The sequence below is a fragment of the Capricornis sumatraensis genome, chromosome 7, assembly GCF_032405125.1.
Source record: "Capricornis sumatraensis isolate serow.1 chromosome 7, serow.2, whole genome shotgun sequence".
Lineage (NCBI taxonomy): Eukaryota > Metazoa > Chordata > Mammalia > Artiodactyla > Bovidae > Capricornis > Capricornis sumatraensis.
In genome coordinates, this window is record NC_091075.1 from 21,640,037 (window position 1) to 21,663,388 (window position 23,352).

A 23,352-nucleotide genomic window follows, 5' to 3' on the forward strand; every position below is an offset into this window, starting at 1 on the left:
ACGCCCGAGCGGTCTACAGAGTCCACTCCAAATTCTCTGTCCCCCGCTTTTCTGTGCGCAGCCACACCACATCTCCTGTCGTCCATTCCCTCAGTCAATAACGTCAATCATCCTGCATCTCTTCCTCGGTCGCTACATTTTCTCGCCAGGTTGGGCAAGAGGCAAGATGCCACACGCCGGGGTCTTTCTTTAGAATGCCGTCGCAGAATCTGTGATGTCAGAGGAAAGGGCCGAGCTGCGCGTATCTGGGAGAGCTGGGAGCTGTCAGCGGAGAGCGGCGGGCTCGCGCTCCTGGCCGGATTCCGAGCTGGCAACCCCCGCTAACTTCGCTCGCGGGCAGAGGGCAGTCTTGGAGCTCCTGGAGCTCCAGGAGCAGCCTCTTTTGTAGAAGTACCTGCAATGCGCGGCCTGGTGCCCTAAGCAATAGCGACAACACCAGCCACAGCGACAGCTCTGGGGCCCTGTGTAGCAGCTCCACCCACTTGTCTTTCTGTCTGCCTGCGCCCTCAGACCCAGAGGCAGGTATTTGGGTTTCCCAGTTTTTTATGGGTGTTTGAGACGGGAGGTAGAGGCGGGTCAGATGCAGCGAATGACCCCGCACTTCCCGCTGTGGTTGAAAGAGGTCAGTGCTGCTTTTGGCTACTGATCACAGTTTCCAGTCCCCACCTACAGCCCTCCTTCTCCTACTCTACTCAGTCCTTTGAGAACTGTAGGCATTTTTTAAAAAGGGACTGCTGCCTGGCTGTTCCAAAGGAAGGTTGAAAGAGGAGCTTAGAGAATGTGGATTCGACTGTCTCCACTAGTCAGCGTAGATTCGAACTCTTGCTTTGGTTTGTTTCTTGTTTTCAAAGGCTTAGTTATCGAAATGTGACATTCATTTGTGAAGTGGAAGAATATAAAAGAGTTGTCAGTGGTTGCTTTTCAAGAACTCTTGTCCCTGTTTTTGTTTGGGCTGAGGAAAAGTATATATAAAGTAAATGGACTAGTGTTATTAACCCATTAAAAATGTGTACACTGTTTTATTTATAATGAAATTAGCATCTTTTGCCCAATTTTTGACCTTTTTTGCCTATGATGCATTTCCGCTTCAAGTTCTTTGAGGGCAAATATTGTCGTGTTTGTTCACTGGTGGGGCAGAAGCTGGAAAAGCGGCTGACTTAAAATAGGAACTTCAGGATAGTTGGTGAATGAATGAATGTTCAGATCGAGCTTCTTATATTGTTGTGTTTTTTTTTTTCTCTCTCTCTCTCTCAACTAATTTCTCATTTCAGGTATTTTTTTCCTCCCCACTGACTTTCTTCCACTTACCAAGTGTGAGGAAATCTATGTGAGTGTATTTGTTGAATGTGAACCTTTTTATGTATATCCAACTTAAGACATCGGAGAAGGCAATGGCACCCTACTCCAGTACTCTTGCCTGGAAAATCCCATGGACGGAGGAGCCTGGTAGGCTGCAGTCCATGGGGTGTCCAAGAGTCGGACACGATTGAGCAACTTCACTTTCACTTTTCACTTTCATGCATTGGAGAAGGAAGTGGCAACCCACTCCAGTGTTCTTGCCTGGAGAATTCCAGGGACGGTGGAGCCTGATGGGCTGCCTTCTATGGAGTCGCACAGAGTCGGACACGACTGAAGCGACTTAGCAGCGGCAGCAGCAGCAACAGCAGCAACTTAAGACGTAGTTGAAGCAGAACGTTGATGAAATGGTTTGTGCTAACTAGTGTTTTATAGTTTTGAATTATTTGCGTTTTATTTGGTGATTTGATCTTTAGTTGTCTAAGTGATAGGTGTGTCTAATTGAAAATCAAAAGGCATAGTAATAATAAAACGCAGCAGCTCAGTGTCTTCCTTCCTGCCCTCAGTCCTGTTCATTCAAAGATAACCACATTTAATCTTTTCTAATTTTAGGTATGGATGTTGAATAATATGTTAAACTGCGAATTCTTTTTTTTTTTTAATTGACTTCTTAAGATAGCCCACACCATCCACTACCTCTCTTCTACAAATTTTTGAGTGGTTATCACAATTTTTAGTTTTAATACTGGTTAATTTCATAATTCTAAATAATATGTAGACTTTATTTTTTCACATCAACTTTTGAAAATACATATATTTGGCTCCTTATTTAGTAAAGCAAGGAAAGTAGTGATTCTACCTTTAAATGGCAGAAACCACATCCACTCCTGCCTTTCAGTAGATGGACTTTTCCTTATACACTGACAATGTTATTAATAGTAACAGTATATTTCTTAACTCCAATTGTTTTTTGCTTTGTTTATGTGTATAAAAACCAGTAAAATGTTACAATATTATGGTTTTGTAAATAAACTTCAGTGCATAGCCAAGAAATATGCCATTATACATTTTCTTCCAGGTGTTAAATTTCATAACCTATGTACCACACTAATGAGATTTGTAATATTAATGTCAAATGGGTTGTTGTTTCCTCCTCTGCAGTAACAAAAATTATGTCATAGTTAAGTGTGCTTAATTTTTTGGATTGTATACTAATTATATAGTTTTTGACCCTCCTCACTTTCACAGAGGACTTTGTACTTTCTTCGAGGGAAAAGATTAATGTGCTTTATTCACCAAGTCCTCTTATTCTTTGTATGAGAACCTCCTCCCTGCCATTTCTCTGCTTGAAGACATCTCCCTTGGATCCCGATTACTTTCTGTTTGATTTGAACAGATTACTTTCTGGTCCTTTTGACAGCTTCTATACAGGATTATATTCCTTGAAATCTTGAGTAAGGTACAGTGTTACAGTATTGTGCAAAGGTACAATAAGGTACAATGTCTTTTACTACTTCGTCTTCTCCTGTTTTGGTAGCTGCTAAGTCACTTCAGTCATGTGCGACTCTGCATGACCCCATAGACGGCAGCCCAACAGGCTCCTCCGTCGCTGGGATTCTCCAGGCAAGAACACTGGAGTGGGTTGCCATTTCCTTCTCCAATGCATGACAGTGAAAAGTGAAAGTGAAGTTCCTCAGTTGTGTCCAACTCTTAGCGACCCCATGGACTGCAGCCCACCAGGCTCCTCCATCCATGGGATTTTCCAGGCAAGAGTACTGGAGTGGGGTGCCATTGCCTTCTCCAACTGTTTTGGTAGAGTACATCCTTAAAAAATTTATTTATAAAAAATATGTGGGTAGTGATTTTGTTTTTTTAATGTTTACATAGTGTAAATTATTATTTTACTGTTATGATTGATACTTTGGCTGGGTACAGAAACTAAATTTTGTTTCTTACAGTTTTTCAAGGCGTCACCATCTTCTGGCTTCCGTTGATCCTCTTGAGGACATGAGAATGAGTGTTGGGTCTTGATGTTTTGACGCCTAAACTATTTGTTTTCTCTCTGAAATGATTAATGTTTTTAGTTTTACTTGAAGCTTTGAAAATCTGTTATGACATGTTTTGTTCTAAGTTTGTTCTCCTTGCAATGAACTCATTCATTGAAGCCTGAATAAATATCTCTGGCTAATTTAGTCTTCTTAAAATTAGAAGCGTCTTTAATTTTCCTTCAACTGAGGGGAATTCTCTCCTAATCATTTATAATTTTTTCCTCTTTATTTTTCTCTGTTCTCTTTTGTTGAAATTCCTGTTAGGTGGTTGTTGAATTCTTGGTTTGATTCACTGTGTTTGTAATCTTTTATGTTTTTATCTGTTTGTGCATTTGCTTCATGTTCTGAGTTGTAGTCTCAACTTTATTTTCCAACACTTCTATCTAGTTTGATAATCATATGTTTAATTTCCAAGCACTGATTTTTAAAATTATTTTTCTCATATTTGCTTAATTTTGTTTCATTGTTCTTTTTTTAATGAGATAAAATTTCTGTATATTAAAATGCAGTGATTTTAAGTGACCAGTTTGGTGAGTTTTGATACATGTCAACAAACATGTAACAATCACCACCCTAATCAAGATGTGAAACATTTGTACTACTCCAGAAAGTTCCTACCTTTCCATTGCCAAGACTGTTCCCACCACCCTCCTCCCCACCCCAAGCACTCCATTCTCATTCTTACCACTATAGTTTAAAACTGTAGTCCTGTAACACTTAAATGGAGCCATAGCATATGAACTCTTCTGTGTCTACCGCTTTCATCAATGTAATATTTTTGAGATACATCCATATTTTGGCATATTTATTCCTTTTTTGTTGTTTTGAAATAGCGTTTCATTGGATGAATATACCACAACTTGCTTAGAAGTTCACTTGTGTGATGTTTACCTTGCTTCCAGTTTGGGGCTGTTATGAAACAAACTACTGTGAACATTCTTGTACAAGTATTTTTATGGACATTTTAGTTTTTATTGGGTTAATACCCAATAGGAATGGAATTTGAGTCGTAAGGGGTACTATTAACTTTAGTACAGTTTTTCAAAGTTCTTGTGTCATTTTAGCACTACCATAAACAGCAGAGAATCAGCTCCAATTCCACATTTTTCTCAACACTTGGTATTGCCAGTCACTCCAATTTTAGCCATTCTGGTAGTTGTAAAATGGTATGTTGTGGTTTTAATTTGCATTTTCCTGCTGATTAATTACATTGAGAACTATTTATGTGTTTATTGTCTATTTGTATTCCTCTTTTGTGAAAAATACACATTTCAGATTTTTACCTGTTTTGTGTTGACTTGTTTTTCTTTTTATTAAGTCATAGGCATTCTTTATATATTCTGAATGCTAGTCTGTTACCAGATAAGCCCTGTTATCATATTACAAACATACATGCATATATATATACACATATATACATGTATTTTATAAGAATATCATATGTATATATAGATAGATATGTCATAATTAACTTTAGTTTGGATTTGTATTTTCTCAAATGTGGCTTTTAATGTGCATTGTTTTTAATTTTGATGAAGCCCACTTTATAAAGTTCATCTTCTTTAAAAAATTCTCATTGTTTTGTTTTTAATTGGCTCAGATGAGATCTGTTTTCATTTTAATTTCCATTTGTTTGTTGCTAGGACAGAGAAACAATAGATTTTTTAAAATAAAGTATTTTTTGAAAAGATTTATTTATTTATGTTTGGCTCTGCTAGGTTTTCATTGCTGTGCACGGGTTTCTCTAGTTGCCACGGGTGGGGCAACTCTGTTGTGGTGCTCAGGCTTCTTACTGCAGAGGCTTCTCTTGTTGCAGACCACAGGCTCTAGGACGCATGGGCCAGTAGCTGAGGCTTGTGTGCTCTAGAGCTGGGGCTTGGTGGTTGGCGGTGCATGTGCTTGGTTGCTCTGTGTCATGTGGGATCTTCAAGACTAGGAATCGAACCCATGTCCCCTGTCCTGGCAGGTGGATTCTTAACCCCTGGACCACCAAGGAGGCCCCTAAAGTTCATTTTTTATGGCTTTTCTTATCCTGCTTGAGAAATCTTCGCCTATTCCAAGGTTGCAAAAATATTCTGTCTCTTTTTTTTTTCTTCTTGTGCAGAAGACTTAACAGTTTTAGCTTTTACATTTAGGTCTGTAATCCATATCAGACTTCTGTGGATGTAGCAGTAGAAATTGAGGTTAATCTTCTTCCCATATGAACATCTTTTTATAGCACCATTTATTAAAAAGACTGTCATTTTCCTATTCAATTCCTTGGCCTTTGTTGAAAATCATTTCATTGTGTTTAAAAATGTTTTTCAATTTAAAATGAAAAAAGCTTTCAATTTTATGAAATATATTGTATATAGCACATATATATAGATAGGTGGAGATATAGAATGTGAAATTATGGAGAATAATATGAACACCCTTAACCCATCAATTAAGAACTAGGATATTACTTAGTATTTTTGAAGTTTCTTATGGATTCTTCCCTAATCTCATGACTGCTTTTCATACAATGGTGCAGTAGTAACCTTATCCTTGGATCGGAGGATAAATAACTTGCCAGTGGTGTTGGAGAAGACTCTTGAGAGTCCCTTGGACTGCAAGGAGATCCAACCAGTCCATTCTGAAGGAGATCAACCCTGGGATTTCTTTGGAAGGAATGATGCTAAAGCTGAAGCTCCAGTACTTTGGCCACCTCGTGAGAAGAGTTGACTCATTGGAAAAAACTCTGATGCTGGGAGGGATTGGAGGCAGGAGGAGAAGGGGACAACCGAGGATGAGATGGCTGGATGGCATCACTGACTCAATGGACGTGAGTCTGAGTGAACTCCGGGAGATGGTGATGAGCAGGGAGGCCTGGCGTGCTGCGATTCATGGGGTCGCAAAGAGTCAGACACAACTGAGCGACTGAACTGAATGGGGATCTGGTGGCAAAGTTGAGTCTTCTATTCTTCAGCCTTTCAAATGCCATATTTCTCATTTCAGATATTCTTCTGACTGCTGTTGTTCACCACTGTTCCCTCCTTCTCTGAATCTGAAGCCTCTGTTCTGAAGAGGATGAGCACACCTGTTAACTGTAGCATAGATTGTAACCTCCTTCTGTCTGTTTCTTATGACAATGCTCTTAGCCTATTCAGAATGCTTTATAGGAATTTCTTAAAATCAGCTCATGGCCTTTTTCCACTCTTTTCCTTATTATGAGTTTACACCTTTTAAAACAGTTCTTTTTAATGTTTAAATGAAGTTTCTGGACAGATTTATGAAAAGCAGCCTATTGTCTTGATTTAGAATTCCAGGTTTTATTGTGAAACTGGAAGGGAAGAATGCAGTCCCTGACCAATCAATGTCTTTTTAGTGAGATACCTAGATGAGAGATATATTTTTTGTTGGGAGACCTTTTTCATTGTGGTTGCCATAATGTGATAACAGATTTTAAACTAAGCTTCTTAATCTTCAGGCCACTTCATGATACAATGCTGGACTCCACTTGCTTTGGAAACTATAGTGCTAGGACCCCTCAGGATCTTCAGGTAGAATATCTGTTTCTAACCTGGAGGCAATAACATCTGTCAAGATCAATGAGGGGAGTAAAACATCACTTGCAAAGCACCTGGCTTTAAAACAAAAATCGATTAGTTATTTAAGTAACATTATAAGGCTGTTTGTTATCTAGTTTAATTCTTTTTTTTATTTTAAAAAATTTATTTATTTTTAATTGAAGGATAATTGCTTCACAATATTGTGTTGGTTTCTGCTATCAACATGAATCAGTCATAGGTAGACACAGGTCCCTTTCCTCTTGAACCTCCTTCCCACCCCATCCCACCCCTTTAGATTGTTGAAGAGCCCCAGTTTGAGTTCCCTAAGTCATACAGCAAACTCCCATTGACTATCTATTTTGCACATGGTAATGTATATGTTTCCATGTTCTCTCTCCATTCATCCCACACCCTTTCCTTCCTCCCCACGCCACCAGTATAAGTCTGTTCTCTCTGTCTGCATCTCCATTGCTGCCCTGAAAATCTGTTCATCAGTACCATCTTTTTAGATTCCATATATATATATATATATATATACACATGTACATTAATAATGATATTTGCTTATCTCTTTCTGACTTTCTTCACTCTGTATAATAGGCTCTAGGTTCATCCACTTCATTAGACCTGACTCAAATGTGTTCCTTTTTATGGCTGAATAATATTCCATTGTATATATGCACCACTGCTCTTTATCCATTCATTTGTCAGTGGACATCTAGGTTGCTTCCATGCCGTAACTATTATAAATAGTGCTGCATTGAACCTTGGGGTACACGTGTCTTTTTCAGTTTTGGTTTCCTCAGGGCGTATGCCTATTAGTGGGATTGCTGGGTGATGTTAGTTTGATACTTAGTACTGTTAGTAGAGTCCTTGATTATTTAAAGTTCTGGTTGGTGTCCTTATTTCCTCTTTCCTGACTCCTTGCACTGTGAAAAAGAAAAGTACTTGTAGTCTGTGGTATATTCAAACTTCGGGTAAAAAGAAGAGCCTTATTAATGTGAATGTAGAATAACAAACTTCTAAACTCTTAAAATTGTCAGGCATCCTTGCAGAGGGAGTGTTCTGTCTTTTCCTTTATATGCCATTGCAAATCTTTGATTTTGATTTGGAGCTACCATGTAAATTCATGATTGGGTGGTCTTTCCTCTTTGATATTATCTTGAAATTTTCTCACATTGATAATTTTGCTGTAAAATGTACAATTGACATCTCCCTCCAAATTATATATGGTTATGGCTCAGACGGTAAAGCGTCTGTCTACAATGCGGGAGACCTGGGTTCAATCCCTGGGTTGGGAAGATCCCCTGGAGAAGGCAATGGCACCCTACTCCAGTACTGTTGCCTGGAAGATCCCATGGACAGAGGAGCCTAGTAGGCTACAGTCCATGGGGTTGCAAAGAGTTGAGCACGACTGAGCGACTTCACTTTCACTTTCAGTCATATTTAAGGTGAGAAAACACTGGCTTAATGTTTAGCTGATCTATCAAAAAATTCTCTCCTTTTCTAGAGTACCTGGGAAGATTTAGGACACCAAGAATGTTTCCCTTGAAGGATGCCGAAATGGGTGCCTTTACCTTCTTTGCCTCTGCTCTGCCCCATGATGTCTGTGGAAGCAATGGGCTTCCTCTCACACCAAATTCCATCAAGATTTTAGGGCGCTTTCAAATCCTCAAGACCATCACTCACCCCAGACTGTGCCAGTATGTGGATATTTCTAGGGGAAAGCATGGTGAGTGTTGTTTTCTCATATTTTGTGTTCTCCACCCTGTTACCCTGGTTAGGTTATAATATACACAGTGTATTGTTTTGGATGTGAGAGTTGGACTATAAAGAAAGCTGAGCACCAAAGAATTGATGCTTCTGAACTGTGGTGTTGGAGAAGACTCTTGAGAGTCCCTTGGATGCAAGGAGATCCAACCAGTCCATCCTAAAGGAGATCAGTCCTGGGTGTTCATTGGAAGGACTGATGTTGAAGCTCAAACTCCAGTACTTTGGCCACTTGATACGAAGAGCTGACTCATTTGAAAAGACTCTGATGCTGGTAAAGATTGAGGGCAGGAGGAGAAGGGGACAACAGAGGATGAGATGGTTGGATGGCATCGCCAACTCGATGGACATCAGTTTGGGTGGACTCCAGGAGTTAGTGATGGACAGGGAGGCCTGGCGTGCTGCGGTTCATGGGGTTGCAAAGGGTCGGACACGACTGAGCCACTGAGCTGAACTGATACACAGTAAGCGTTAATCGCTCAGTCCTGTCTTGACTCTTTGCAGCCCAATGGACTGTAGCCCGCCAGACTCCTCTGTCCATGGGATTCTCCAGGCAAGAATACTGGAGTGGGTTGCCATTCCCTTCTCCAGGGGATCTTCCTAACCCAGGGATCGAACCTGGGTCTCCTGCATTGCAAGCAAATGCTTTACCATCTGAGCCACCAGAGAAGCCATTATAATAAATAGTAAACATATAAAGTAATCAGAGTGTGTATGTTTGGTTGCCATCACTTTTTGCTCCAGCCAAACTGAGTCATTTGAGTTTTCCTGACTGCATTTGAATGATTCACATTTCTCAGATCTAAGGATCAAGATTTTTAATATTCTTTTTCAGGGAAGCCCCTATCCTCAAGCATATTTCTTCATCTCTCCAAAAAGGAAATGAAAATTCTAATGTTAGAAACTTTGTGTTCTGTCTCTCGTCATGTCCGACTCGCTGTGACCCTGCGGGCAGTAGCCCACCAGGTTCCTCTGTCCATGGAATTTTCCAGGCAAGAAGACTGAAGTGGTTTGCCGTTTCCTTCTTCAGGGGATCTTCCTGACCCAGGAATCAAACATGCATCTCTTGCATCTCCTGCGTTGGCAGGTGGATTCATTACCACTGAGCCACCTGAGAAGCCCAATAGAAACTTTAGAATTGTCTACTAGAATGTATTTTATGATTGAAAGTAATAATCTGGGCTAAGTTTTTTCCCCTGAAAAGAGGGTCACTAATGTTTTTACCTCTTCGTAGCTGCATTAGTCTTTTTATATAGGATTTCATTTAGTAGAGTTGAATTCTGTTGGTTAAAAAGTCAGTATTTCACCAGGAAGAATTTACTGCCTTTTTAGTAGTATAGTTGAGGCTTCCCAGGTAGCGCTGGTGGTAAAGAACTTGGCTGCCAGTGCAGAAGATGTAAGAGATGTAGGTTCAATTCTCTGGTGGAGGGCTTGGTAACCTACACAGTGATTCTTGCCTAGAGAATCCCATGGACAGAGGAGCCTGGCTATGGTCCCTAGAGTCACAAAGAGTTGTATATGACTGAAGCGATTTAGCATGCACGCATGCAGTCATAAAGTCAGGTTCTTTTATGACTTGTATCTTAGCCCATTCTCCTTGCTAAAATATGACACTATAAACCGAGTGGCTTATAAACAAGAAGAGTCTATTTCTTACAGTTCTGGTGGCTGGGATATCCAAGATTAAGGCAATAGCAGATGCTATGTCTGGTGAGGCCCACTTCTACATTAACAGTCATCTTCTCCCTGTAACCTCACTTGGTGGGAGGGGAAAGGGAGTTTTCCCAGGCTTCTTTTACAAAAGAAGAGCACTGATCCTGTTTGTGAGGGCCCTACCCTCATGGCTTCCCATGTGGGGCTAGTGCCTGTCAATGCAGAAGATGTAAGAGACTCGAGTTCAATCCCTGGATTGGGAAGATCCCCTGGAGAAGGCCATGCCAACCCACTTCAGTACTTGCCTGGAGAATCCCCATGGACAGAGAAGCCTGGTGGGCTACAGTCCATGGGGTTGCAAAGAATTGGACATGACTGAAGCGACTTAGCATGGACACCCTCATGATCTAATCACCCCCCACCCCAAAGCCCCACTGCTGGACACCATCACACTGAGGATTAGGTGTCAACATATGGATTGGGGAGGTGGGGCACAAATGTTCAATCCATAGCACCCCTGAAGGTGCTTATGGTGGCAATATTTTAATTATTTTAAAATTATTTTTGAAAGCTTAATTTCATGCTTAAAATTATTTTAAATGCATTTCAGTGAAATATATTTAATTTTTCTAACAAAATGAATTGTGAAAGTTAACCCCATATACTTACTGATATTGTACTGTTTTTATTCCCTTAAAAATCTCATTTTCAGATGTTTCAACCTAATATTACAGGTGCTGAAAAAAAATGCAAACTCTTATTTCCTTAGTTTTGCTGAAAAACAGGCTAAATGATACTTTCAAGTAGTCTAGGTTATGCCTCTTGAAAATAGTTTCTCTGAAAGTTTTATAGAATTTGAATGGAAAATGTTTTTGTAATAAATGTTAATAATGGCTAACATTTATTGTTGATTACTTATTAGGCAGTATTCTAAATGCTTTACATATTTTAATTAACTTAATCCTTACAACATTACCATGAAGTAGGAACTCTTTTTGTATTCACATTTTACAGATGAGGAAATTGAGGCACAGAGCAATTAAGTAGCAATTAAGGAACTTTTGGCGAGTTTGTTGTTTACAAACAAGCAAATTTAAAAAACCTTTTTGCTAAAGTTTTTGTTTCCTAAAGAGCTTCAAGACAATAACTAAATTGTAGATATCATTTGGGGCTTTTATATAACCAAATAGGTGATAAGATATTGTCAACCCTTGAATGCCTCAAATACCACCCCTCCCCTACCCAATTACAAATTCTAAAGAATTTTGGCTTGTGGAATTGGCCTGGTTCCAAAATCACTCCAATATAACTATATGGTAGATCATTATCATCTGTAATGAGTAACCAAAATTTGCTGTTGTAGATCTGAAAATTTGGACTATGCTTATCTTCCCGAATTCTTGCCACTTTACTCAGTTCTTGGGACTTTTTCTTTTTTTTTTAAGATTTATTTAGTTATTTATTTTTGGCTGTGCTGGATCTTCATTGCTCCTCGGGCTTTTCTCTAGTTGCGGCAGTCGGGGGCTACTCTCTAGCTGTGGTGCTCTGGTCTTCTCATTGTGGTGGCTTCTCTTGTTGCAGAGCCTGGGCTCTAGGGCGCACAGATTCAGTAGTTTCAGCTCCCAGGCTTTAAAGCACCGGCTCACCTGTTGTGGCGCATGGGCTTAGTTTCTCTGTGGCATGTGGGACCTTCCTGGATCAGGGATGGAACCTGTGCAGGCCAATTCTTTACCACTGAGCCACCAGGGAAACCCAGGACTTCTTTATGCTTGTATCCTGAAGTGCCCTTTATTCTTTCCCACTGACTGGAAGCCTATTTGGAGCATCCCTTCAGATGACTGGGGTCTTGCCTCTGTCCAGTTTTCCCTAGGCATTTTGGGATAATTGACTCAGTAGCCCTAGAGTCAAGAGTCTTGAGATCCTTTTTTTCATGCCTCTACCTAAGTGAGCCTCTGTAAATACTGAACTAGGAAAAACCTTATGACATAATCTCTCTGGGGGACCCTACTGCTAACTGCACAGGAAACTTCTTTTTAGTTATAAATGTCAGATAGGAAGTAGTCCTCTTGGACACTGTTAAACTCTGTTAATTTTGAACCTGGCTCAACAATGTGGGTAGTCTCCTTAAGCCCAATAACCATATTCCTGGTTACTCTGTTTCCCATGATCGTCCTGCTTCCAGGTCTCCACGGCCCTCTCTTCCAGGGACACGCAGATTATGGATGTGTATAAAATTCATATATTTTAAGTTTGACTGCCTGGAATGAAGATATCTGTTATTATCCAAAGGTTAGGGAATTGGATTACTTTTTTTTTTTTTTACTATTGGCAATATTCATTGTCCTGAAAAGTCGTAAGCATAAGGAGTAACTAATGAAATTAGAGTAAGTGTTGTTGTGAAGGTCTGTTTGTTCCAAACATCCCAGTCATTTCAGTTACATTTAGTTTGAAAAGTCAACAATCTCCTAGGTGAACAATGCATATTTCTCAATGATGTAATCATTTTGGTTTGGACTGTTCTTGTCTCCTCAAAGAATTTTAATTTTGGTTCCTTTATTCTGTTCTTGCTACACAGATATTTCTCATCTTGTCATTGTTAGTCCCACACTCTCCCCATTTTACTTGGAGTAACATGTAACATGTGGTTCATTTTAGTAACATTATGTTTTCACATGTTAGGTTAGTTCAGAAGTCAAGCTTTCACTGTTTCCAACAGATCATTCAGAACTGATTCAAGATGATATTAGTTTCTTGCTAACTCAGCAGGTTGATGTATTTAATCTCAAGAATAGTTTACATTCGAATTTTTGAACTTGATTTATCAAAAGAGAAATTGAATAAAATATCTTTAAAAGAAAAAAGGTCAGTAAAGCATGAAAATACTTAAGTTAACAAACTTTAATCTTTTTCTTTTGAACTTGAAGTCTCAGCAATTTTAGAAGCATAGAAAGGATTATAAATGGTAATATATTCCAATTGATTTGGTATTGATTACCCAAAAATCTTTTTTTTTATTGCTAGAAAATCAAGAACAAAATTATTTTAATTAATAGATTTGAAATTTAGGTGGAGAATAATTGAATTGTTAAGGGCCTATAAGATAATCCTGTATCTCTAGCTGCATATATATATTTCAGCCTGAGTGTCTGTATCAGTTTAGAGTTCCATCAAAGAAACGGAACTAGTAGGAGACAGACGGCTAGAGAGCTTGATAGCTATAGATTAATTGGTTGGAGTTGGTTTATGTGATTGTGGGGGCTGGGTAAGCTAGCCTGAAATCCATAGGGCAGATCATCAAGGACAAGGTGAATTTTTATGTAATAGCTGAAGTCATAGTTTAGTAACTGATTGAGTCAGGACCACCAAGATTATCTAGGGTAATCAACCTTACTCACATTAAACTAATTGTAGATTTTAATCAATTATCTAATGCCTTCACAGTAACACCTAGGCTAGCGTTTGAATAACTGAAGACTGTATAGCCTAGCCTGTTGACTCATAAACCTGACCATCACAGAGACCTAGCAACAATACTGTTTCTTAGGCACAGAATTATCCTTTATCAGTTTGCCTGTATAAATATTTATTTAGATATTTTATTTAAAAGGTGATGAGCTAGTCTCAGTTTTTACTGTGAATAAAGAATGATGCAGTAACTGTATTCTAATAAGCTTTCATATTATCTTAACACATTCACAATTTACCTCTTTCTCTAAAAGTTTTTTAAAATCTTTCATTTAGTCCATCTTTTTATTCAACTACTTTATTATCTGTCTTGCTTAATATTGTGCTCTCTTCCACTTCTTAGCATTGACTTAAAACTTACAATTCAAGCTGTATGTACACTACAGAGACACTTGGCACTCATCAAATATTTCATATAGGAAAGATTATTTCATGGTGCTTATATGTTCTACTCTTTAAAGTTCATCTTGGTGTCACATTTGTTTTTTATAAATAATGCCACTATATTGCTGACATATTCGGCATGTTATGATTCTCAAATATGTTTGTCATATTTTATTCTGTGAAACTATATTGTTTTATAACGAGCAGAAGTTATTTTCAAACAGTTGTTTACAGTTTCAGGATGAATTCTCTGTAATGATTTTTTGGAGAAAAACCTGGTTCATATTGGAAACATTGTCTTGGTATATATTCCATTACCTCTGGGAGAATCTTTGATATTCTGCCAGGATTATGGGTCTGCTATATTAAAGTAATATTTACTTTAAAGTTCCTTAGGATCCTGTAGCTTTGGCAAACTCTAGTTTATGAAGTTTTGAAGGAGTTTCCTGAAGAAACTTGATCATTTTTTTTTAAATCATTGTAAATCTGACAAATTTTATACTAATGCCAAACAGTTTAGATATGGAGACTTGTGAATATCTAATTTAAAATTATTAATTAATGGAGTATGCACATTGTAGCATATTCTGATGGTATTTTATATTAAAATCAGTGCTATTGTGGTATTATTACACCTAGTTTACGGAGTAGGCATATACTTTTCTACAAAGGACAGATTTCTATTTAGAAAATGACAGTCATTATATGAGATTTATTCATTTCTAATGGCCACATTGAGTCTTTCCTCAAGTTAACTAATTTAACAAGTATTTTTAAATTAGATGTGTATGTTTGAGATATCATGTTAGACACTGGTGATGCATTTTGAACAAGGTCAGAATCTTTCCTACTATCAGGAAATGCATTATCTAGTAAAGAACAAAGATATTAGATAAAAATGTATACAAATCCTTAGGATTTCAAATGAGTGCTATGAAAGAAAAGTACATTGTGAAATAGATTATATTATAGAAGGCGCAAATTGATTTGGGGGGACCAGGAAAGTGTTTCTGGAGGAAATCACATTTAACTGTGTAGTAATAATAATAGCTAACACTTAGTGATTCTTATATGCCAGGTCCTTATTTTATATTAACTCATTTCAGCCTCACAACAGCTCTATGAGGTAGGTCCTTATTTTTCCCTCATTTTGCAGAAGAGGAAACTTTGGCATAGAGAGGCTAGCAAACTAATGAGTGTTGAACCTAAAATTTGAGCCCAAACCAAATAGTCTGTACTCCTAATTACTGTGTTTCATGATAGGCGTTCACTGGGAGAAAAACAGGGAAGATCATCTTAGGCAATGGGAATCCATGTAATAGTACTTTAAGGTAGGAAAGGTGAAGGATAACAAAAAACAATGCTAGACAGGGAGTTACATATTCACTTTTATTAATTATTATTTTAGCACTTAGATTTTAGTATGAAAATATGTTAGAGGGCAATAACAATTAATCGGAGATGATTGGTTAAGAGATTGTTTTAGTAATCTAGTACAAAATGGCTTGGACCCAGATTGTGGTAGATGAAGCAAACTGCAAATTCTGTAGACATTTGAGAGATAGAAATAGCAGTGCCTTTTCTTTGGATTTGAGAAATGGAGATTACTGCTAAGTTTGTAGCCTGAGCAGCTAGCAGGATAGTGGTACCATTTACTGGTTCTAAAGGGAAAGCCTTGAGGAGCAAACTATAAATTCAGTTTGAGTTCTGTTGAGTTTGAGGTGACTTTTATATTAAAGTGAGAAATTGGCTATGGAGTTTAAAAGAGAACTCTGGGCTTGACGTAAAATTTAGGAGTTTTTCAGCCTTGGGAATAAATAAGGAGAAAACACAGTTGAAGACCCAGAATCAAAGGTGGAGGAGCTAGAAGGATTTAAGTTTGGGTAGAAGAGTTACCAGTCTACCGAGGAGACTAAGGAGAGGTAGCCAGCGAGGTGTAAGGAAAACTGACAGAAATGCTGCTTCCCATTTTGGTTTTCTGACAGTGTTGTTTGCTTTTTCCTTCTAGATCTTCATTGTGCTAAATCACTTGGAATTCAACTTTGCATGCTCTTTTCTCTATTGAATTTAAGAACTAGACCTTTTATCTCACAGCTTTCTTTCCTGTTCATTTTTTTTCCTCTTCATTTCATGGTCTTTCGAATTTAATTTTCTTTAAGTTCCTGTTCAGATCACCTGGAGCTTTCTTTCATACCCTGAAAGTGATGGTATTCATTTGTGGTAGTTTAAATTTTGTGTTTCAGGTCATTCTATATAATGCCACCACCTCAGTTTGTGCATCCAAGAAGTGACCCACAACATCCTGCCCTCACACTTCACATGGTTGCCTGCACACCATTGTCCGTCGTCTCTGCTCTCAGCAGGCCAGACCTGACCTTCCCTTGAACCAGTGCTTACTGGGAGTTTTTCCTTTTACTGGATCACCTCCTCTGAAATTTTTCCTGCCTTCTGCTCTCATTTTTCTACCTTTGCCATTTTTCATTTTCACCAAACCTCTATGTAGTCATCACCATTTCCAGTCCCTCTTTACTTTACTTCTTTTTCTTGTCTTGGTTTGCCATCTGAGAAGGAAATGGCAACCCACCCCAATATTCTTGCCTGGAAAATCCCATGGACAGAGGAGCCTGGTGGGCTGCAATCTGTAGAATCACAAAGAGCTGGACGTGACTTAGCCACTAAACCACCACCACTACCATCATTTTGTGTTTACTTTCTTCCTTGTCTTAGAACTCATTTTGCAAAGATATACATAGTACCCCAATTTCCTTTAAAAACTAATCTCTCCTGAAATAACCTTATCAAATCCCCAGCCACTTGTGAGCCCAATTGTGCCTTTCTCTGGTTCCTCTCACGTTGTTTCATCTAGAAAGAAAGAGTTTGTTGATCTGCTACTGTGTCAGACAATGTGTCAGTCGATAATTAACTAATGATTACATTAAAAATGTATGGACTAACCTTCAAAACTGTGCTGACTTATCCTAAGACAGTTGATCTGTTGGAAAATAAAAATTCCATCATACTATATATTGTGCTCATGAAAATTTTATTATTACTAATCTCAGCAGGCCCCATGATGTTACAAACAATCGCAAGTTGATTTTCAGTTCTTTCTCCATAATCGTGATTCAGAACATTTCTACTTTTCTCCAGTTTCTGAATTCAGTTTCAGAGACCTTATGTTTGAGCCAGACTGTCAAGACAGTTTGTCCCTAGATCCCAGTTTCCCCTAAAATTTCTTTATATCTTCATCCAAGCTTTTCCTTCTGCTAGCCTGTGTCAGAAGAAGGATCAGTTCTTTTTGCCAAAGGTAAACCTTTCCAGCTGTTTTTCCTAATGCACAGGGGAGAAATCACAAAATGAAGATTGTTATTTGATGTATTGTTTTCTAACACATTTATCTTGTTATTCTAGAGATCTGATTTTTGTGTAGTTAATAGTTAATATAGACTTTGAAAAGCTCTTTTCAAATATCATTTGTACTATATGTTAATATCGTTAGTGAAGTATGTTGTTTTGTTACTAAAATGTTATATTAATCAAATCTAAAGTGCATTTGCTTTTTTCTTTTTTCTTCACTCAGAGAGGTTGGTGGTGGTAGCTGAACACTGTGAACGGAGTCTAGAAGACTTGCTCCGTGAAGGGAGACCCGTGAGGTACTGTGTGTGCTATCAGGACAGCTAAATGAGAAGCAGAAATTGGCAAACAAAAAGGCATTTTACCTAGAAACCGCAGGGTCTCAGTTCCTTCTGTTATTTGTTTAATGATAAAATCCGGTTGTAAATTTTCATTTTAGGAAAATTAATGCAAAGGCCTCATAGAAATTCAGCATTGACATTATCCAGTGTTCAGCTTTTGTAGGCATTCTGCAAAGTACTTGACAAAAAGTTACCAAAGAGGATATATGTGAAAACTTAAAATCTTTTTAGTACTAAGCTTTTCTTTAACATAGCTGAAGTTAAGAGTATTTTCCAGAGACAAGTACCTGGTAACTTCTCACACAGTAGGGGTATTCCTAGGAACATGGTGTACTGTATAAACTAAGGCCACGTTGAAGAATAGAGAGAAATACTAATCATGGCTTGAATGGAATCTAATCATACAGTTTAAATTCAGTTATTTCAATGACATATGAAATTTGCTTTCTATCTCAGGCATTTTTGGCAAGAAAAATATATGATCTAAACTTTACTGTAAATGTACTATTAAATGAGCTTCTTCACTGATTTTCTGAAATTATCTTAAAATCATGAAAAATATTTTTAATGAATAAAATTGTACTAAAGGAATGAATATTGCTTATCTTGAGCTTTTATATGATTGTAATTATCCATCCTACATTGAAGAAATATTCCTATTCTTTGTCAATATTTTTTAATCATTGCTATATTATAGATAATGATACATCTTTTTCGAGGGAGGAAAAATGTGTATCTTAATAAATGGTAGTAATTTAATAGCAGCAAAAGAAGTAAGTTGAGTAAAAGTACTTTCATTGCTACTTTAAATGGTTAGCTTTAAGGGGTATCTGGAATGCAAGATGCAGATATCAAATCCACTATTGCCTCACTTGCTTTTTTAGAAGTCTAATGTGACCATAGTAACAAAAGTGGCTTTTCTGTATATTAACCATGACTTAGTAAATATGTTTTTATAAATATAATTTTTGCATGTCACAAATCTTTGATTGTATTTGTTAAAAACCATATTGCTGTTTGCTCACCAATTTAAATTTATACTTTCATTTATAGGCCATCTATTCTAAAATAAAAAAGAAAAGAAAAATCTTCATGAAAGTTCAGTTCAGTTGCTCAGTCATGTCCGACTCTTTGCGACCCCATGGACAGCAGTACGCCAGGCCTCCCTGTCCATTGCCAGCTCCCAGAGTTTGCTCAAACTCATGTCTGTTGAGTCAGTGATGCCATCCAACCATCTCATCCTCTGTCGTCCCCTTCTCCTCCCCCCTTCAATCTTTCCCAGCATCAGGGTCTTTTCAAATGAGTCAGTTCTTTGCATCAGGTGGCCAAAGTATTGGAGTTCCAGCTTCAACATCAGGCCTCCCAATGAATATTCAGGACTGATTTCCTTTAGGATGGACTGGTTGGATCTCCTTGCAGTCCAAGGGACTCTCAAGAGTCTTCTCCAACAACACAGTTCAAAAACATCAATTTTTCGGCGCTCAGTTTTCTTTATAGTCCAACTCCCACATCCATACATGACCACTAGAAAAATCATAGCTTTGACTAGACGGACCTTTGTTGGCAAAGTAATGTCTCTGCTCTTTCAATATGCTGTCTAGGTTGGTCATAAATTTTCTTCCAAGGAGCAAGCATCTTTTAATTTCATGGCTGCAGTCACCATCTGCAGTGATTTTGGAGGCCCCAAAAATAGTCTGTCAGTGTTTCCAGTTTCCCCTTCTATTTGCCATGAGGTGATGGGGCCGAATGCTGTGATCTTAGTTTTCTGAATGTTGAGTTTTAAGCCAACTTTTTCACTCTCCTCTTTCACTTCCATCAGGAGGCTCTCTAGTTCTTCTTCCCTTTCTGCCATAAGGGTGGTATCATCTGCATATGTGAGGTTATTGATATTTCCAGCAATCTTGATTCCAGCTTGTGCTTCTTCCAGCCCAATGTTTCTCATAATGTACTCTGCATAGAAGTTAAATAAGCAGGGTGACAATACACAGCCTTGACAAACTCCTTTTCCTATTTGGAACCAGTCTGTTGTTCTATGTCCAGTTCTAACTGTTGCTTCTTGACCTGCATACACATTTCTCAAGAGGCAGGTCAGGTGGTCTGGTATTCCCATCTCTTGAAGAAGTTTCCACAGTTTATGGTGATCTACACACTCAAAGGCTTTGGCATAGTCAATAAAGCAGGAATAGATGTTTTTCTGGAAGTCTTGTTATTTCTGTGATCCTGTGGATGTTGGCAATTTGAACTCTGGTTCCTCTTCCTTTTCTAAATCCAGCTTGAACATCTGGTTCACGGTTCATGTATTGTTGAAGCCTGGCTTGGAGAATTTTAAGCATTACTTTGCTAGCGTGTGAGATAAGTGCAGTTGTACAGTGGTTTGAGCATTCTTTGGCATTGCCTTTCTTTGGGACTGGAATAAAAACTGATCTTTTCCAGTCCTGTGGCCACTGTGTCTGCGTGGCACTGGAACGAGTGGCAGTGAGGAAATATCCCACATCCAAGGTCAGGAGCGGCAGCTGCTCTTAGCTGGAGCAGGTGTGAGGAGATACCCCACATCCAAAGTCAAAGAAACCCCAGTAAGAAAGTAGGCACTGGAGCAGCTGTGAAGAGATGCCCCAGGCCCAAGGGCAAAGGAGAATCCCCAGCAAGATGGCAGGAAGGGCGAATTTGCGTTTAGAATCAAACCCTGTTCCCACCAGAGACGCTCAGAGGGCTCAAACAAACCTTGTGCGCACCAGGACCCAGAGACCCCACAGAGACTGAGACTCCTAGGTAGAGGAGCCCCTTAAAGTTGTGCCCAAGAGGTATCGCATTTGCCTCCTTGTAGTCCCGCCCTGCCTTGGTATTAGATCAAGAAAATGCATGTCCAACAAAATATTTGCACAAGAATGCTTCCAGAAACCTAGAAGCCCCAAACTGGGAAGAATTCAAATATCCATCAATGGGAGGATAGGTAAGCAGATCGCAGTATGTTAATCAGCAATAAAATGGAATCAACTACTGATGTACACAACATGATGAACCTTAGAAATATTATGGTGAGCAAAAGAAAGCAGATACTAATGTCATATTCTTCTATTTATATGAAGTTTTAAAACAAAACTCATCTACGATGGTAGATATGAAAACAGTGCTTGATGCTGGTTGGGAAGTGGGAATACAGGAACTGATTCCAAATGGCCTCAAGGGAACTTGCTGGGGAATCGAAATTTTTACATCTTGATTAGGTATTACTTATACAGTACATATTCTTGCAAAACTTGTCAAAATTCACTGACATGTATGCCTTAAGAACATGCATTTCACCTATGTAAATTATACCTCAAAAAAGTTTTTAAGAGCCTGTTGAGATATTTACTTGGCTTGGATTGTGAGTCTCTCATATAGCAACAATATTTGTTGTTAATGAAGGTGCTTCATCCAGTGGCATACTTTTGTGTTTTTTTTGTTTCTATAAGAAGAATTAGTATGAATTAGTTATTGTTGAGTAACTACTTCAGCACTTAGCAGCTTAAAACAATAATAAGCATTTATCAATTTATATAATTTCCCTGGGTCAGAAATTCAGGAATGTTTAGCTGAGTGGTTTTTTAGCTCAGGATCTCATGTCATTGCAGTCAGTGTATCAGATGGGGCTGTAGTCATCTGAAAACTCCCTTAGGGATTCAAGATCTGTTTCTAAGTTAGCTCACTCATTTGGTGCCGGTTGTTGACAGGAGGTTTAATTTCCTCCCTGTCTTGAGGGCCTTTCTGCAGACCTCTTGGCTGAATTCTCACAGTATGGTGGTTGGCTTCTCCTAGAGTGAGTGAGTGAGCAGTCTAAGAGATGAGAGGAAACAAAGTGGAACCTGCAATGCCTTTTATGACCTCGCCTCAGGAGCCACACATCACTATATCTTATTGGATAGAAAGGTCAGCCATTAACTCTATTCATTTGGGAGAAGACAACACAAGAATGTGAATCCCAGGAATCCAGGGGGATTGGAGGTCATCGTAGAGGCTGGCTATCACAGAAGTCTTGAAGATCATACAAGTATTAAAAAGTCTGGGGGCGGGGAATAGGAATGAAATACTAAATCAACATTAACACTAACTGAAAAATAAAGTTCCTAAAATTATTCAGTCCTCATTTAGGGCACTTGGAATGGAAGAAAGGAAGACGTTTACACCAGGAAGAGGGGATAAACAATTAAGGGAATATCCAGAAGTACCAGAGGACATAGCTCTGCTACAACTGGAATTGCTTTACATCATCTAAATTGATGTTACCCAAGGCCTTACTCTCCCAGCCATTTTCCTGAGGACTCTGTAAACCATGAGCAGGGTAGTTCTCTGTCATCAGGATGGTAGTAATTGTAGGATGTTCCTTCTGATCTCCACGTTTCCCCTCTGCCCATATACTGATACGTTCTTCTTGGACTTACTGAAACAGCTGAAGGAGAGAAAAGCTGGTGAATCAGAAGACAAATTTTCATTTTCATCATTTTATCTCAACTATGTCCTTTTACTTTATTTACATTTGCATTATATAAGGACACAATTGCCATTGTTTTACCAATAGATTAAATCCATTAGCTCATGAAAAGTTTTACTTTTCTGTTCCTGTCGTTGTTTATCCTTGTTTTAGAGATAATAAATCTCATAATGTTAAATAACGTTAAATACCATTAGTCTCAACAGTGTACAGGTACACCTTTCTTTAATGCCTTTGTATATGTCTTCATGAGGATGAAATGTTATAGGTGGATGCATATTCTTTGAGTAGTTAGTAGAACATCAATAGGATTAAATGCAAATTTCTTATTGTCTTTCATGCCATTTACATAGTCTTTCTCATTTATTTAAAAGAGAGTCCGTGATAGTCTTACAGATCTTTGTAATTTCTTCAAGTGAGATATGTTTAAACATTTATGTGAAGTACTTTTTAAAATCATTTTGGCACTAGATTAAAATTCAGTATTTCCCTTGCTTGTTTTGGAATATAACATTCAGCACTTGCCACCTTTGAGTAAAAATGCTTCTGTCGGGTTCAGTTCCAAGTTGTTATCTGATCTATCCATCTAAGTTAGCTTTGTTATAAACGATTTGACTTTCCACATATTTGGATTAATTTTGTCTCCAGCAACGGAGCCGTTTCATGTGCAGAATTGATGTGCGACAATTTTAATCAATTCTATAACTTGTTTATGGAAAGTGAGAAGATGTTCTTATGGCTTATAAATCAGTTCTTTCCCTTAACTGCCAAAAGTAAGCATCTTGCACCTGTAAGAAAGGCTGATGAAAAGTAAACAGGAAATCTATTTAGATGGGCTTGCTATGTGAGACCCATGTTTTTTACTTGTCCATCTGTCTCTGTTGCAAAACTGTAAGCATCCACTTGTCTAGTAGCTCAGTTCAGTTCCGTCGCTCAGTTGTGTCCAACCCTTTGTGACCCCATGAATTGCAGCACGCCAGGCCTCCCTGTCCATTACCAGCTCCCGGAGCTTATCCAAACTCCTGTCCATCGAGTCG

General features: G+C 38.4%; 1 protein-coding gene across 3 annotated transcripts in view; it reads left to right on the forward strand.

The window, feature by feature from the left end:
• The first annotated feature begins 8,416 nt into the window (after window positions 1–8,416).
• TBCK (TBC1 domain containing kinase) overlaps window positions 8,417–23,352 on the forward strand; it is a 202,038-nt gene continuing 187,102 nt past the window's right edge. For all 3 annotated transcript variants that reach the window (XM_068975131.1, XM_068975132.1, XM_068975133.1), the window contains exons 1-2: window positions 8,417–8,609; window positions 17,730–17,802. In XM_068975131.1, the coding sequence (XP_068831232.1) occupies window positions 8,417–8,609; window positions 17,730–17,802 (266 nt within the window). The remainder of the gene's footprint in view (window positions 8,610–17,729; window positions 17,803–23,352) is intronic.